Consider the following 15,855-nt stretch of genomic DNA (forward strand, 5'->3'; position numbering starts at 1 on the left):
ATTAAATGCTGAATATATAGACAGTCAAATCGATTAAATTTATGGGAATGGCCGCTTCTATCTTGGTCCGTGATTATAGCTACAGTCCACTTTCCAATCCAGTCAAGATCGCCCTATGAATTTAGCGGGACCCTGTGTTGGTGATCGACAGTTCCAACGGTTCCGATATTTACTCCCTGGCACTTTCTCCTTTTCCCCAACTTTTACTTACCCCAACGCTACTGCAGAGTGACGTCGTGCGGCGCGTCCATTCCACCACAAAAAAAAGAAACAACTACAGCGCCCGTGGCTACTTCATTCTAATGGCACCTCACTCTGCGGGACCGTCGACTCCCGCCGCAACAATCACTGCACTCGACGAGAAACTCACAGACGCAGATACCAAGGCGCCCGCCCGATTCTTCGACGAGCACCACCTTACCCCAGACAACCTCCCATACTGGCTCGTGAACGTCCCCCACGCACAGTGGTTATCTGAATGCCCGCCCTTTCTAAAAGATCAACCTCCAAAGAACATAAAGTGCCTCTCTACGCCGGACTCAAACTACCAAAGACAAAACTGGGATGTGGTACAAGAGATAATCCGTTAGTGGAGCTCCCTTTCCAACCTGCTAAGTAGGTTTACTTTACTGTTTCACTAACACGGCCTGCTTCTTGTTCAACAGGGACGAACCGGATCGATCGCTTCCAGCGCGTACCCAGTGATTTACGCAAATACCTAGAATATACAGCGCATATCAAGGCGAAGTATGGATCTGTTATGAGATTCGTGGTTAAGGAAAGACTTGGATGGGGCGATGGGGACACAAAAGACTTGAAGCCTCGAGGGGGGCTGTTCCAGTACACCGGTATGGCTATTTAACTTCGTCGGAAGGGGTATACTCCACGTACTTCCAGATGACTGACTCGGCCTCATTAACAGAAGACATATGTACATTATACAACGACTGGCCTTACGGTATTGACACCGACATTATTCACCTAGTCGTATGGACCAAGTTTGAGCTCCCTGATGATCCAGCCACTGGAGAACTCACAGCGGAGGCACACCAAGCTATCGACCAATACGTCCAGCAGACTTTCTGCTCCCGGGTACCAACCGACCAGGTGGTATGGTTCAAGAACTGGAAGTCGCTCAAGTCTGTTCACGCTGTTGAACATTTCCATGTCATGCTGCATCAACCAGATATGGCATTTGTGAAGGAGATTACTCGTGGAGATGTCCCGTTGATCGAAAAAGTGACTACATATTGAACGAGACCAAATCTTTCGGGGTCTTTTTTCATTGCTCGTGCAAATAGAGTGATCATATTGAGGGGTTCGATCGTGATACGCCTTCCTATTAGGGGTGACGATCACTACTAGGAGAGCACGCGCATTCTCCTCCCATTTCTGAAATTATCAAGAAGAAAGAGGCACGTCGTTGCGCCAACAGGACACCTTACCCCACGGCATATTGATCGCCGATAGAATAGAATCTATTGCATCAAATAGCCAACACGCCTTCGGACAACGCAAACAACCCAAATAACTTGCCGTATACATAGATATTTATTTGACTGAACTGATTAAGACGATTGCGGATACATTTTCAGTCATACATTTCTTCGCGAATCTGTGAAACACTTACATCTCAACTGACACAGATATTCTTACATCAAATTATCCCGTTAAAGCCGGACCAAAAAAAAGTAAAACGAATCACATCGCCTTCTGTGGCGTAGTAGCTAACTCCCGATATCATGATGGCCGCCTATCTGCAGTATATGTACAGATGTTCAAACCCGGGCTACCATTCGATTTAAAGATATTTATTTCTAGTCTCACATCCTATTTATACCTATGATCAGCATAATCCCTCTTGGGCTTAATAAGTCTCAGCTCCTGAATTGATGAATTCTAGGCTCTGCTTACTTCAAGTTTCAAGTTTCATTGGGATGTCCTAGTAGAATAGTACATATCAATGTGCAGTTTCCGTTTGAAAGTGTAGTATCACTCCACTTTTAGGTCGTTCACTACGTATAAACTTCAAATTTGGGACTGGACTTACATTATTATAGATGCTTAACTTATATTAACTAACCTTAATTGCGGTAGATCGGCGTAACTGCCCTCGGATCGCGTGTAGTTTCGTATTGAATAATTCCAATGAAACAGATGAAAACAAGACTAAAACTTATAGAGTGAGGAAAGAGACATTTGTAGAGAAATAGGGGCTGATTCCAGTGATTTATTCACTGTAATTTAATACTTGATAATCAACTTGAAACGAACATATTTCTCATGAAGTCCAGAATCAGCGTAGCCGGTTAATGCTAGTATTACCTTTACAGCCTCCACCGTTGAAATGCACATGGAATCGCGGCTGCAGAGTCAATGCGCAGGATACAGTAAACAATCAATAGCTAATTATGAAATTTCAAGGCAGGAAAATACATTTATCTCGTACTGTGTAAAAATAACCTTAAAGTCTAATGCCGGCCAGCATAGCTACTTCCGCCGCCGCTGTCGCCTTTCTCCAGGCCGCCGTCAGCCGCCGTCCCCGTTATTACTGGCGCTTCCAGGAGGCCACTCGTCTGGCCTAACCTCCTTTGTATATTAGTATGCATTAATCAGTATCATTACACGTGTTGCGGCTGGCGTACTTATGTCCGAGGGATATCCACAGCTATTGTCAAACATATAAGAAGGCCAAGGATAATAATAATGAGTGGGGATACCATCTTATAAATTGGCAACAGAGGCGTCAAAAGTTTTGGTACACGAAATGCACTTGGAATGGATGAATCAATGGAGATACAAATTTTGACTTCAGGGAGATTCCCATAACTTAAATACTTAATAATAATGTTGTCTGTCTCAGGTGGTACTACAAGTTATTTGGCCATACTACTTACTACCCGGCCTTCAGCTTGAATTGGTATGGGGTGCATGAGGTCCTCTCGATTACTTACTTTCTGAAAGCCCATCGCCAGCTATAAGCTCCACGAGGTTTAGTATATACCTTGAGTCTGGAAAGCAGAGATTTTCGATTCATCTTCTTTCTCTCGAGCTATCCCATATTGATACCAAAGATGGCAACATGTGAATGAATTGAGAGAAAGAGCTCCATATACCGATTATCAAGCTAAAAGCGTTGAAAGACTCATTTCTAGGAATAGAGATGACAACAGACTTAGACGGCTCGGAATGAAACCATCTCTTCAGGTACGTATCATTGTACTCCTTCATCACCTTGTACATTCATTGTTGATTCACCATGTCTAGAGGAGTTTTGATACGCTTTCTCTACTGAGTTTCAGCTGCATGGTCGTTTTAGCTGAGCTGGCTTCGATGTTTGTACACCATAACTTGGTATCAGTATCATGTCTAGGGTATCACACTAACATCAACACAGGGCACCGACAGCGAGCGGACAATATCACTGGTGCGCAATGCTTTCTCCCCCCAGATACATGAAATTGATGAGTTATGTTACAGGTAATAAATTCTAATAATATGTGACTTGCGCACGATCTGATAGATGTTCCAGGCTGGCTCTCAGCAATTGGATGGCAAATCTATCTTGCCACGAGGCTTCATCTGAATGGAATCCTTATACAAAACATGTTATAGTTTCTGATAGCGGCTATCATATAGCTAATTGGAAAAGAGCAATGTTTTCCTGGTTTGTACAGCTTCTCGGCATTATGGCCAACCTCATCGGAGGCAAATGTCTTCAATCTCTAGAGACGCCGACCTTTGTGATCCACATTCTAGGATTCTTTAGAATCCTTGTTCCTCTTGCCTATATGTCTAGTCACAAATCAACTAGCGAGGTCTTTGGCCCCATTCAGAATTCCGGGGATTTCGCTTCGGATGGTCTAGCTTGGTTTGTTGGTATGGCAAGCTCCATCAATCTCTTCGCTGGAGGGGATGCCGCCATTCATTTTGATTTTGATGGTCCGGTTCATGTGAAGACGCTGATTTAGTTTACAGATAGCTGAGGAGGTTGAGAACACTGCCGTTGCTTTGCCGCAAGCATTGATACTATCCCTCATTGTCGATGGCTGTTTAGGCCTTGGAATGCTCTTGGTAACGCTCTATTCAAGGGGTACCGAGATGAATGGTCTTTGGGTATCGACTAAATACTTTCATCGTGTCACAGGGTCTTTCCCTGGTGCTGTGGCCATAACTTATATATGCACCATCCTCGTGGCGAGATCAACATTTGCTGTATTAGCTGCGGCATCTCGACAGTTTTGGTCTTTGGCAAGAGACAGTGGAATGCCCGGATGGCGTTCCTGGGAAAGGGTATGTTTCACTATATAGAGGGTCTAATATGACGTCTGCTTTCTCTATAATACTCAAGATCTCCTCCCGGAAGCTTCCAACTCGCGCTATCCTTCTAGCCTCGCTTGTTGCGCGGTTAATTTCTCTAATTGACTTAGGCTCTACAGCTGCCCATTTAGCTCTCACAAGTACGGCTGTGACGAGCTGGAATATGTCGTATTTGATTGTCTAGGTTCTGCTGCTTTATCGTCGGTGTTCAGGCCAGATCTTCAACAATGCCGAAGATGAATATATATAATTATCAACATTCCCGGGGCAAAGCTGGTCTGGGGACCATTTCGAATGGAAGGAATCCCGGGAATTCTGATCAATGTTTACGCTTCAAGTTTCTACTATACTATTATCATTACTTTCTTTAGCTTTCGGCCAGATACGGCACATACTGACAGCAATCGTATGAACTACAGTGTAGTAGGCACCTGTGGTATGATAATTGTTGCCATTGTGTACTATTTCTTACGGATTGGCCATGTTTACACAGGGCCAATTAAGGAAATAGCAGCTTGAGAAAATACATATCGCGGAGTCTCAACAGAAGACGAGAAGGATTTCTCCAATTTAAGAATTTGCTGGAATCCAGAAACTTAACACGAATGCGGATAAGTTAGTTTGGTGGATCTTGTTTCTCTTGGCAATCCTCAATTTGCACTTGGGGAGAGTCTGAGACATTATCAGGGGCTGTAAGCACTTGTAAGCGGCCTGGACCAAAAACTAGCAAGCGTGGTATTCAATTTGGGAGCCTCGTCGCGTCTGTGGATACAACTTGAACAGTCAGAGGCTGCGCTCCAGGCTTACCCCAGACTTTTACAACTTGAAGTCCTCATGGGGGTACTAAGTACTTCAAGTTAAGATTTACTAAACTGGACAGGCACCGAAAATAGCGTCTAACTCATATCTATAAAGTCGACATAAAAGCTTCAAGGTGCCTGCGTTAGGTGCCTTGACTAAACCCGGGGAAAGACGGAGATCCTATCCTCTTAGTAAGCATTTGTGTATGCCAAATGTTGTCGCGCTGATCTGGGATCGGATAATAGCGAGACTTAATGTAAGAGTGGATCTAAAGCGTACCTATTATGTACTGTATTGGCTGCAGGTGAAGAGGCACGTTACTATCACCCGCCAGGGTCTTTTGACCCAAGTGCCACCTGCTCCCCCACTCGAGCCAAGGCCCCCTCATGACGATCTTTGCAGATATGTTGGGAAGAAGGAGGGGGAAATGATCATAATAGAGGCTTATATAGAGTATTCCCAGGTACAATTGTAGTAGACTGTTGCCTTCTTGCTTCCAAGGTTGTCTTATACCTATACCCAAATGAGCCCGGCAAATTCTTTTCTTTTTCTCCACAATAAGAACCACTTGTATACTCTAACTTGAACTGGTTTTTAATACGAGAAGTGACATTGTGGTTTGCTGTGTCTCCGTCTCAACGTCACCCCCCTCTTGACTCAGTCTAAGCCCGATTGTGCCTTATTCTCACCAAAAACTTTTTTTTTCTTCTTTCGTTTTCCTTTTTCCCCACACGATCTCTCTCTATTCTCCTTCTTTTTTTTTTTCTGTCTTAATTCTGTAGCTGCAGAGATCTCGGAATTTCTTGCAACTTTCCAATCATTTCTTAACCTTTGAACATATGGAATCCTGAGACCACAACATCCTACTCCTTCTGTCATTCCGAACGCAGCCATGCCTATGCCGGTCCCGCACCTCCGCCGTTCTTCCTTGGCGGGTAAGTCAAAGACTTTACCACCAACTTCACTACAACAACCATGTCTGACCTAACCCCAGGTAAATCCTCTGTGGAAGACTCTCCTGTCAGCGGCGACGAAGAAATCGTCGAACCCGACCAGGGAAATGGTAAATCATTATTCTTGCCCCGCCGGTAAACCCCGCAGACGAACCTCTCCAGCTAACAAGATCGAATCAGTCTTGTCGCACATTATTTCACAGTTGCGACCGGGCGCCGACCTGAGTCGCGTTGTCCTGCCTACATTCATTCTTGAGCCTAGGTCCATGCTGGAGCGAATCACCAAGTATGTGCTCATACTACCCCTCCGTTCGCCTAACTGCATAGCACTTCCATGCTAGGTTCGGATCTTTCGCTACAATTTACTGACTAGTCTCATGTAGCTTCATGGCCCATCCCGAAACCCTCCTTCCTATGTCTACTATCGAAGACCCCGTGGAACGATTCGTTTCGGTTGTGAAATTCTACCTGAGTGGCTGGCACATCAAGCCTCCGTAGGTTCCCCGCGCTGCCTTGTTATCCTGCCCGACTGCATGCTGACGTCAACCGTACAGAGGTGTCAAGAAACCGCTAAACCCCATCCTCGGCGAAACATTCACCTGCTACTGGGATTATCCCGATGGAACCCGCGGTTACTATGTCTCCGAGCAGACCTCCCACCACCCTCCCAAGTCGAGCTATTTCTTCGCGGCGCCCGAGCACAATATTCGTATCGATGGAACCCTCAAGCCCCGCAGCAAATTCCTGGGTAACTCCGCGGCCAGCATGATGGAAGGTATTGCGATTCTTCGACTGTTGAATCATGGCCAGGACAAGAACAAGGGCGAGCGATAGTATGTGTGGTCGGATCTAAAGCTGTTTTTGAGCTGAGACGGAAGATGTGCTAACAACCCGACTAGTATTGTGACCCAGCCCAATATGTACGCCCGTGGTATTCTGTTCGGTAAAATGAAATATGAGCTTGGAGATCACAGCTACGTGCGATGCCCGGAAAACAACCTGGTGGCCGACATCGAGTTCAAGACAAAGGGTTACTTCTCCGGCACATATAATGCTATTGGAGGCACTATCAAGAACGAAAAGACCGGTGAGGTGCTATATGAGCTATCTGGCATGTGGAACGGCGAGATGTCTATCAAGGACGTCCACGTATGTTTTTGCTCCCACAACTACCTCGAGTCAATCGGAGCTAACAATCCTGCAGAGCCACAAAAAGAATGTCCTATTCGATGCCACCCACGCCAAACACTCGAAGCCCGTCGCCCGCCCCATTTCCGAACAAGGAGAACGCGAATCACAACGTTTATGGCAGAATACAGTCCAGGCCATCATTTCCCGCAATCATGAAGCCGCCACAGATGAAAAGACCAAGATTGAGGACCGCCAACGCGAAGAAGCTGCCAAGCGCGCTGACGAGGGTATTGACTGGAAGCCTCGCTTGTTCCGTCCCATCCAAGGTGGGCCCGGAGGTGCAGATGAGGGAGAGGAGGACCTCGATTGGATTATCAACGCGCAGGTGTAAGTTCTCCATGATGGTTATACTGACTTGCACTTCTAACCAAATATCAATCACCAGCGACCCCCATGACGTCGAACTAGCCAAGAAACAAATCCTCGCTATAGCGCCTATCGTCCAAGGTCAGAAAGTGTCATCTCAATTCCAGATTCCGCCATATAGTGCTTCGGCTCAGCGCGCACCCAGCGGCATCCCAGGACATCACAGCTAATGCCGCACTCCCACACACAGGAACCTCAGCCGAAGAAACTAAACCAGAGATCGTGGAGCGACAAGATACCCAAACCTCAGCCGTGGACGAATTCGTGGACGCGGAAGAGCACCAATAGAGCAAAGCGCTATAAAAGAGACCAAACCCAAAATCGCCCTCCCGTTTCCATTCCATTTGCTACTATCCGCCATTAAATCCACTCCTTACAGTTCACTACCTGTCTCACGCGCTCTCCTCGATACTGGCAGCCCGCCGCCGACGTAGTCAACCTGCGCAGACTAACCAGCACCACGGATCACGTCCGGACCAAAAGCCAAAAGCCAAACGACGACGACGATATTTACATGTCCACGCCTTATATTCCCTGATGTTCAACACAAGCGTTTCCTGGCTACTCGCCGCGCCGTTGCTGGATACCCGATTTAAACCTGGATCTGCCCCCAAAAATCAAAGACAGAATCACAAACTCAAAAATCAAAGACAGCGCGGAATAAAAGACAAAAACAAAAAACAAAAAGAAATCAATACTTCACTGCCTACACTCTTACCTGGATGACCGATGCCTAGGTCAAACGGCATGAGGTACATAGTAATGTTTAGCTTGAGCTGCATCGTATCGTAATGAGGGGGACTTCATGAGTCCAGAAAGGTTGAGGTAATGTTTGTTTGAATATGATTGATATGAATGATCAACACGAGCCAGTCATGTCAAGCGAATATTCGACCGGAACCGAGATGAACTGAACTGAGAACGATAGACTGATATAAAACGGAAACTGAGGCTACGCATACAGCTCGCTGGGATTTTGGCATTGGCATTTTTTCTTCAAATGTATTCATTTATGAATGGAATTATTTTCTGGTCTTAATACCACTATACAGGTACAGGTTCTTTTCCGGGGATATCACAAATAGTAAAGAAGCAAACAAGAAAAAAAAACTCCTCCCAAAACCCAAGTTAACGCCGAGCCTTCCAAAACACCATAAATGTCGATCGAGAGCGAAAAGCAGGATAAAGGAATGATAGACAGCACAGTAAAGCGCAGCTCTCATGAGTACAATTCACCCTTATACCCAGCTCCCCTCTCAAGTTCCCTCCTCCGATTCCCACGAGGAATCGCACCCGCAGATCCAGGCACAGCACCAACCCCAATACCACCCATGCCCATCCCAGCAGCAACAATCGACCCATTCCCCTCTCTTTCCTCCCTCTCCTCCTCCATAAGCGCAGTTTGCTCCTCAATCTCCTTCTCCGTATCCTCCCTCAACCCCAATATATCCGGCGGAATAAAACTCATCTGCACACTCGGCGCACCCTTAATATACCTCAACTGCTCATGCACAGCCTCGACCAAACCCTCAAGATATGGTCTTGGATTCTTATTCTCCAACTTCCTAATTTCCGACAACGGTGGAAAAAGCGAATAATCAGGGCCGAAATGATTGCGAAAAGCCACTGAATCCGGAATCGTCGAATCAATAATTTGATCCGCGTCAAGCAAAATAGACGTCTCGTGAGCCCAGGCCCTAGAAACATTTCGAGGTGTATATCCTCCGCCTCCAACGACGAGGAGAGGAAGTCCGAAGGTCTTAGTAAATGCCACGCAAGCTCCGTGGGCACGAACATTCAAATTGAAGCAGCCAAGTCGATCGCAGCCAAGACTATCTGCGCCGCATTGTAGAACGATCGCGCCGGGGTTATAGTTCCGGACACAGGCGCCGATGACTTCGTGATAGAGCTGGATATAGGAGTCGTCGTCTATACCGTCATTTAGGGGGACGTTGATGCTGTGATGCGCGCCAGGGTTGAGTGGGTGTGTAGGGCCCGTATCGTCTAAGGCACCGGTACCAGGGAAAAAATTATCTTTATCGTATTTGTGGAAGGAGACCGTTAAAACGCGATCTGTTGACCAGAAGGCTTGCTCAACACCATCGCCATGGTGAACGTCGATGTCAATATACATGACGCGGGGATGGTGGCGGAGAAGCTGCAGAACTCCAAGCACGATATCATTAACGTAGCAAAAGCCACTTGCTTCTGCTTTCTTTGCATGATGTAGACCACCAGACCAGTTAATCGCGATCTCAGACTGGTCATTGCAGAGCTTGCGCGCTGCATCGACAGTCCCGCCCGCATAAAGCGAACAATAATCATAAAGCCCATCAAAGATAGGACAATCGTCGCCGAAATTAAATCGCACGACATTATCATTCTGCTCCGACCGATCCATATCCCCTGGCATTACCTGACGGAGAAAGTCAAGGTAATCTGATTCATGGAAGTCCTCCATTTCCTCATATGTAGCTGCGCGCGCGAGATAAAGATCCATAGCGTGATGCATTCCGTACGCCATAACAAGTTGTTTCGTCAATGTAAGACGCCATGGTTTCATCGGATGCGACTGGCCGAAATGGTGTGCTTCGACAGCTGGGTTGGCGTGCCATGAGACTCGGTAGCCTTCGGGCCGTGGGACTCGGTAGATCTGGCGCTCGTTAGAGACCTTATGGTCGAGGCTTAAGGTTGTTGAGGGCACGGCATACTCCTGAACGACGGAGGAGCGAGCCATCGGGGAGGAATAGGTGAGGTGGGCGGAGATCAATGGCGCTCGGGTGAATCGAGAAATAGAGGTGATATGAGTTAATTGGAGATTGAATGTCTTGGAGTTGGAGTTGAAGTTTCCAAGGTTTACAAGAAGCTTGATGACTAAGATCTCCAGATCCGATCCGTACATATACGCTAAGCCGAATTGGGATGTCTAACTATTGATAGATCGGTACTTACCCCAGGGCATGGCATGCATCCTCACGTCATTTATCCGGAAAAACAAAACATCTGCCTGACGCTGTTCCAAGTGAATGATCACAAAGATTATTTTGGTGGATACTACTCCCGAGCTTGTATCCCCCTACGCTCCAACAGGTTGCATCAGCAGAAAACAGCACATGATTCATCTTGGTGAGACACCAACATTGAAAGAACAGTCTCTTCCTGCCACAATGTCAAGCCAGAATGACAGTGCGAAATTCACTACTACAAGATACAAATTAACTATCCCTCCAGGTGTCGTGATCTGCAAAACAAAGCCTGAGATTGTCCGATTGCAGAATCTCGAGGCCAACTTGGGAACACTCGGCTACCCTGAGAATGGCGGGCACTATCTCAAGTTTCCAGAGGGCAAAGTCGTCGCAGTCGCTTCTGATCATCTCTGTCTTGTCTTAGATGAGTCATACATGGTGCTCTATTTCAATCTCAAGAGTCAAGGTCTAGATGAAGAGGCTGAGCAAACTTTGAAGAGCTTACGAAAAGCTGGAATTGACGCGGATGCACTTGTGAGAGATGCAAGTGATGCGATTAAGGGCGGAGCATGTGTTTATGAGCCTATGTTTGATGGTTGGTCTCGACATGGACCGATCTATGATCAAAACGACCTTAACCCCATTTACCGACTATTCTTTCAAGGACGTCAAGTTTTTTACAGCATAGCACTATGAACGGATTATTCCCGCGCTTTGTATCGTTCAAGTAAGGAACCAAATTATTGACTAAAGCTTATAATCAGGAAGAATCACTTCACCTATCAACCCATCCAGTGCGCATCAACAACATCTGTGATCATCGCCACAGTAATGGCAAAACGGGTGGCGTAAACATGAATAAGTCACACCAGAGACCGGACAAGGAACATTCTTACATTTAGGAACATTACTCTCTTCGCGCTTCTGTAAATCAAGTCCATTCTCCTGTAGTTTCCCAAGTAGATTTGCAGCCTCTTCATGCTTCCCTTCGATCCCAAACGTACGAGCCAAGCCTATCTGTGACTGGTCCAGCTCAGCGCTTAATTTGTCAGACGAGGCTGCTACGACTTTGCCGCTATCTGGATGCTTGGAATAGTATCCGCTGTTTTCAACAGATACTAGCGTACCGCGGTTTGCCTCTTGGACACAGTGAAATCCAAACTTTGTGTCGACTATTTGCACGTTGGATGGGAGTGGTTTTCTGTATCGAGAGATATTGTTGGCACTTGCAAGTGTGCATATAAGTACCAGGAAAACATTGGATAATTTCGAGATGTTGACCATGATGACTGGTTACTTATTTGTAGGGTTATGGATTTGTACAGGACCCGATTTCAAGTGTAGTCTATATAGGACTATCGGACAAGAATGTCCTTTTATAGAACGTCATACTATCGGACTCACATATACACACCGTATAGTACATAGTTGGACCTGCATTGTGCCAACTTGAAGGAGAGCTAAAGTGCAGCAAGTCATCCATGCGGAAGTGATTGATGGGAACTTACTTCATCACACAAGCCTAGCCACGATGTTTGCGTAGCGTATCATCATGGCTGCGGCTCATCCCCTATAGCGTGAGGACTTATGCCCGGCCTTCACGATTTAGCTTCCTTGACCTCCAGGGCTTGGAAGGAAGGTTCAAACTCAGACGATCGGCATAGGTATACATATTCCCTTGTATGACCACGTTTCCGTCCTTTCGAAACGTTTAGCGGAAGTCTCGCTTGTAACGTTTAGCAGAGATCCTAATTGCCCGAAATTTATCGCGAGGGTGCCGCTTTTTCAACTCAGGTGGTATTCAGTAGTAGTATTGAGTATAGATCCCTGTCATTGAGATGACACGAGGTCTTAAGGTTGAGTGCAGGGAGTCCGCACCATTATGATATGTTGAACTTGAATGATATACACATACCATGACTCGTGTCTCCGTATCATTAATATGGAGCTATATAACTCACTGCAGTATAGTAAGCAGCCGTCGGAGAAATAATCCTTGAATAATATAATAGCAAGAGAACAATATAGATCAAGTACTCGAAGTTTACTTGGACCTCTCCGCGTAGCCTTCAACATTTCCTAAATAGTCACCACATTTATCTCAGAAGGTTAAGGTGTATCTGTACATATACTTGCTCTAAGAGCTATATTCCGTTCCAGTGCTTTCAAACTCAATACCGTGAGCTTAATTAGAGCTTCGGCGTCAATAACAAAACACCGTGTTATACAAATGCCCGCTAACAAAGTACAATGCATACCCCTCTCTAACTGCCGCGGCCGGCAAATACTAGCCTATCCCGAGCCCTCGGCCCTGCATAATAACAGGGATGTACTCCATCAACACCTATCAACAATACAAACATTCAATTAAGCAATAATAAAAAACCTTTCTTAATTAAGTTTGCTTTATCCTACGAAATATAAAGTTTAATTCAGTACAAAGTCGGTAACCACAAAGAACAGACCGAGTGCAATAATGACATAAGTCCGGTATCGGCACGGACGGCAGTGGAGAGCGCATCATCGCCGACAAGAACAGTAAGGTGGGGAACTTGAAGTCACGGTGAAGAAAAACTTGTGCAGGCATGGACACAAGATTATAGATATAAAAAGGATACTAATATCCGAGTGTTCCGATAATTTGTATTCTTTATCAATATTTCCTATCATTGTTAGTGACAGTTAATCATCATCACAAGTCAAGTTATAGCCCAGCCATCATATCATGAGCTTGAACATGGGAGCAACCAAGCTGCGACAGACGCTCGAGGATCCAAATGGATTCGTTGTCGCGCCTGGTGTATACGATGGCATGTCTGCGCGATTAGCACTTGCAGCTGGATTTGACGCGCTGTACATGGTAAGCACTATACTTCACTCCAGGCCAGACTATGTATTAGCGAGGATCAGTTCAGAACAACGAACGAACGGGTGAAAGCAAAAAAAAGACAAGGAAAAACAAATCACAATGCTAACTGAAAAAAGACTGGAGCAGGAACCGCCGCCTCAGTCCACGGGCAAGCAGATCTCGGAATCTGCACGCTTAACGACATGCGCACGAACGCAGAAATGCTCGCAAACCTATCCCCCTCCACACCCCTAATTGCAGACGCAGACACCGGCTACGGCGGTCCCATAATGGTATCCCGAACAACAGAGCAATACGCCCGCTCAGGCGTAGCAGCTTTCCACATCGAAGACCAAATCCAAACCAAGCGCTGCGGCCACCTATCCGGAAAGCTCCTCGTCGATACCGAAACATACATGACGCGTATCCGAGCCGCAGTCCAATCCCGAAAGCGTCTAGGCAGCGACATAGTGATAATCGCACGCACAGACGCGCTCCAAGGATACGGATACGAAGAGAGTCTCTCTCGACTTCGAGCCGCTAAAGAAGCAGGTGCAGACATGGGATTTTTAGAAGGGATTTCCTCGCGGGATATGGCTTCAAGGGTGGTTAGAGATCTTGCGCCGTGGCCCTTGGTGCTTAACATGGTTGAGCATGGGAGTACGCCGAGTATTTCTGCGAAAGAGGCGAGGGAGATTGGGTTTCGAATGATTATTTTTCCTTTTGCTACTATTGGGCCGGCGCTTGTTGCTATGCGGGAGGGGTTGGAGAAGTTGAAGCGTGATGGGTTGCCTGGGTTGGGGGAGGAGTTGACGCCTCAGATGCTGTTTCGGGTTTGTGGATTGGATGAGAGTGTTAAATTGGATGCGGAGGCTGGGGGAGGTTCGTTCGAGGGAGGAGTTGATTTGCGGAAGAGTTGATTGGATTCATGGTCATGTTCATGTTCGATGTTTCATGTTTCATGTTGTGAGTATTTTTAACTCTGTGCTGTCTGTTCCCGCCTTTCCGAGGAGTATGGCTGTGTAGGTAGCTGTGTACATGATGATCTCCGTGCTCCAAGGAGTGAGTACAGTGTGTACTGCATGTACGAAGCTGAGCTTGGTCTCACTGGTGCCTGGTCAATGCTTCGAGGCAGTGAAGCTCTGCCGCGTCTGGTCTGTAAATAGTAATGGTTCCACAAATTGATATTGCAATTCGCCCCTTTCAGCCTGGAAAGAGTAGTGTATGGATATTTTGAAGATCGGACGTTCAGCCACCGCGTATATTGTCGACAAAAATAAACATGCAGACAATGACAACAGAAAACAACTGTTAACACATGCAGTTAGTAACGTAACTTGGACTGATTAGATCATCCGTTTCAGAATTGGCCCGGCGCCAGTGGAACAAATCGCCGATCGCAGTCTCAACCACGGAACTGAACACTGAATTCTGCAGGTTTAATTTGATTGAATTGATTGATTTTAATCTAATTTACCAAGTTCTGCTCTCCCACGGAAATCGCGCGGTCAATCACAGTAAATAAACAAAACTCAACTTCCAATGAATTGATCAGTAAGGTGGTGCTAATACAATAAAGATAAAATTCATTTCTGCACAAATCCCAGAAACTAAAATAAAACCCCTGTCTAGATCCTATAAGTCCATAATTAATATATTATAGTTAATGGTAATTCCAATATCCAAAAACCTGGATCTGTTAGTTAAAAAAAACCAAACACTACGCGCAAATAAACTTCAAAGCGGGCTCCAGGGCTACTTGGAGAAAATCCAAAACATGGCTTCTCGCTTTGACCAGAAACGCCCAGCCAGTCCAGACTGCGTCCAGCGGCGAAATGGAGTCGAAAACTCGAAAGTGGAGAGAAGACGGTGGAGACCCAGAAATTCTAGGGCTTCTTTTCTTTGAATTCGAAAGGATGTAATGGTCTAGTGCCTGTTCCCTGTCTGTGCCTTGCACCGCGCAGGTCCGGAAGTGTGGGACCCAGTTGCCAGGTTTCATGGATGATAATCCACCGATGGAGGGGGCCTTACTCCGTACTTTAACAAGTAACTTGAAGGGGATGGAGCCTTGCCGCATGTTCTAGGTCACTAGGGAGTCGATCATTGTGGCCCAAGCCAAACGGCCCCGATAAATGGGGAGATTAGTGTCGAGGCTAGAGGTTAGAGTCGCTCAAATGCAATTGACAGGTTTCAACTTGAACCCGATGGACGGTGTATCTCCGATGAGTTGTTGTTGGGCGCGTAAATGAGTTGACATGTCGTGTAGAACTCGGATTTGTTGACATCAGTGATACGGTGTACACCGTGACTGCAGCGACCCGTGTGGTGATTTCATTCCACCGGATCCAGAGGGATTTGCCCGAAGACACGTAAGACAGGGCCTTGGGAGTGGGCTGATTGGTGATGGCTG

General features: G+C 46.3%; 7 protein-coding genes across 7 annotated transcripts; 5 read left to right on the forward strand and 2 right to left on the reverse strand.

Moving 5' to 3' along the window:
- Positions 1–302: 302 nt before the first annotated feature.
- On the forward strand, positions 303–1,254 carry N7478_009462 (GIG1 family protein; the record flags this gene model as incomplete). Its single annotated transcript, XM_056925676.1, has 3 exons — positions 303–585; positions 666–848; positions 923–1,254. 3 exons carry the CDS (start codon positions 303–305, stop codon positions 1,252–1,254), a joined length of 798 nt encoding a protein of 265 aa, XP_056775046.1.
- A 2,435-nt stretch (positions 1,255–3,689) lies between these two features.
- On the forward strand, positions 3,690–4,504 carry N7478_009463 (choline transport protein; the record flags this gene model as incomplete). The annotated part of the gene is made up of 3 exons (XM_056925677.1): positions 3,690–3,947; positions 3,979–4,293; positions 4,352–4,504. The coding sequence occupies 3 exons, from the start codon at positions 3,690–3,692 to the stop codon at positions 4,502–4,504; spliced, it is 726 nt and encodes a 241-aa protein (XP_056775047.1).
- A 1,509-nt stretch (positions 4,505–6,013) lies between these two features.
- On the forward strand, positions 6,014–7,919 carry N7478_009464 (OSBP family protein; the record flags this gene model as incomplete). Its single annotated transcript, XM_056925678.1, has 9 exons — positions 6,014–6,056; positions 6,116–6,184; positions 6,255–6,360; positions 6,458–6,568; positions 6,629–6,907; positions 6,974–7,223; positions 7,279–7,592; positions 7,651–7,712; positions 7,777–7,919. 9 exons carry the CDS (start codon positions 6,014–6,016, stop codon positions 7,917–7,919), a joined length of 1,377 nt encoding a protein of 458 aa, XP_056775048.1.
- Positions 7,920–8,850: 931 nt separating this feature from the next.
- On the reverse strand, positions 8,851–10,533 carry hosA (histone deacetylase HOS2; the record flags this gene model as incomplete). Its single annotated transcript, XM_056925679.1, has 1 exon — positions 8,851–10,533. One exon carries the CDS (start codon positions 10,531–10,533, stop codon positions 8,851–8,853), a length of 1,683 nt encoding a protein of 560 aa, XP_056775049.1.
- A 265-nt stretch (positions 10,534–10,798) lies between these two features.
- On the forward strand, positions 10,799–11,293 carry N7478_009466 (uncharacterized protein; the record flags this gene model as incomplete). Its single annotated transcript, XM_056925680.1, has 1 exon — positions 10,799–11,293. The coding sequence occupies one exon, from the start codon at positions 10,799–10,801 to the stop codon at positions 11,291–11,293; it is 495 nt and encodes a 164-aa protein (XP_056775050.1).
- An 86-nt stretch (positions 11,294–11,379) lies between these two features.
- N7478_009467 (uncharacterized protein) lies at positions 11,380–11,881 on the reverse strand (the record flags this gene model as incomplete). The annotated part of the gene is made up of 2 exons (XM_056925681.1): positions 11,380–11,408; positions 11,494–11,881. 2 exons carry the CDS (start codon positions 11,879–11,881, stop codon positions 11,380–11,382), a joined length of 417 nt encoding a protein of 138 aa, XP_056775051.1.
- Positions 11,882–13,322: 1,441 nt separating this feature from the next.
- On the forward strand, positions 13,323–14,365 carry N7478_009468 (isocitrate lyase/PEP mutase family protein; the record flags this gene model as incomplete). Its single annotated transcript, XM_056925682.1, has 2 exons — positions 13,323–13,457; positions 13,583–14,365. The coding sequence occupies 2 exons, from the start codon at positions 13,323–13,325 to the stop codon at positions 14,363–14,365; spliced, it is 918 nt and encodes a 305-aa protein (XP_056775052.1).
- Between the last annotated feature and the right edge of the window lie 1,490 nt (positions 14,366–15,855).

Source organism: Penicillium angulare (genome assembly GCF_028827245.1).
Source record: "Penicillium angulare strain IBT 27051 chromosome Unknown utg000007l_segment0_segment0, whole genome shotgun sequence".
NCBI lineage: Eukaryota > Fungi > Ascomycota > Eurotiomycetes > Eurotiales > Aspergillaceae > Penicillium > Penicillium angulare.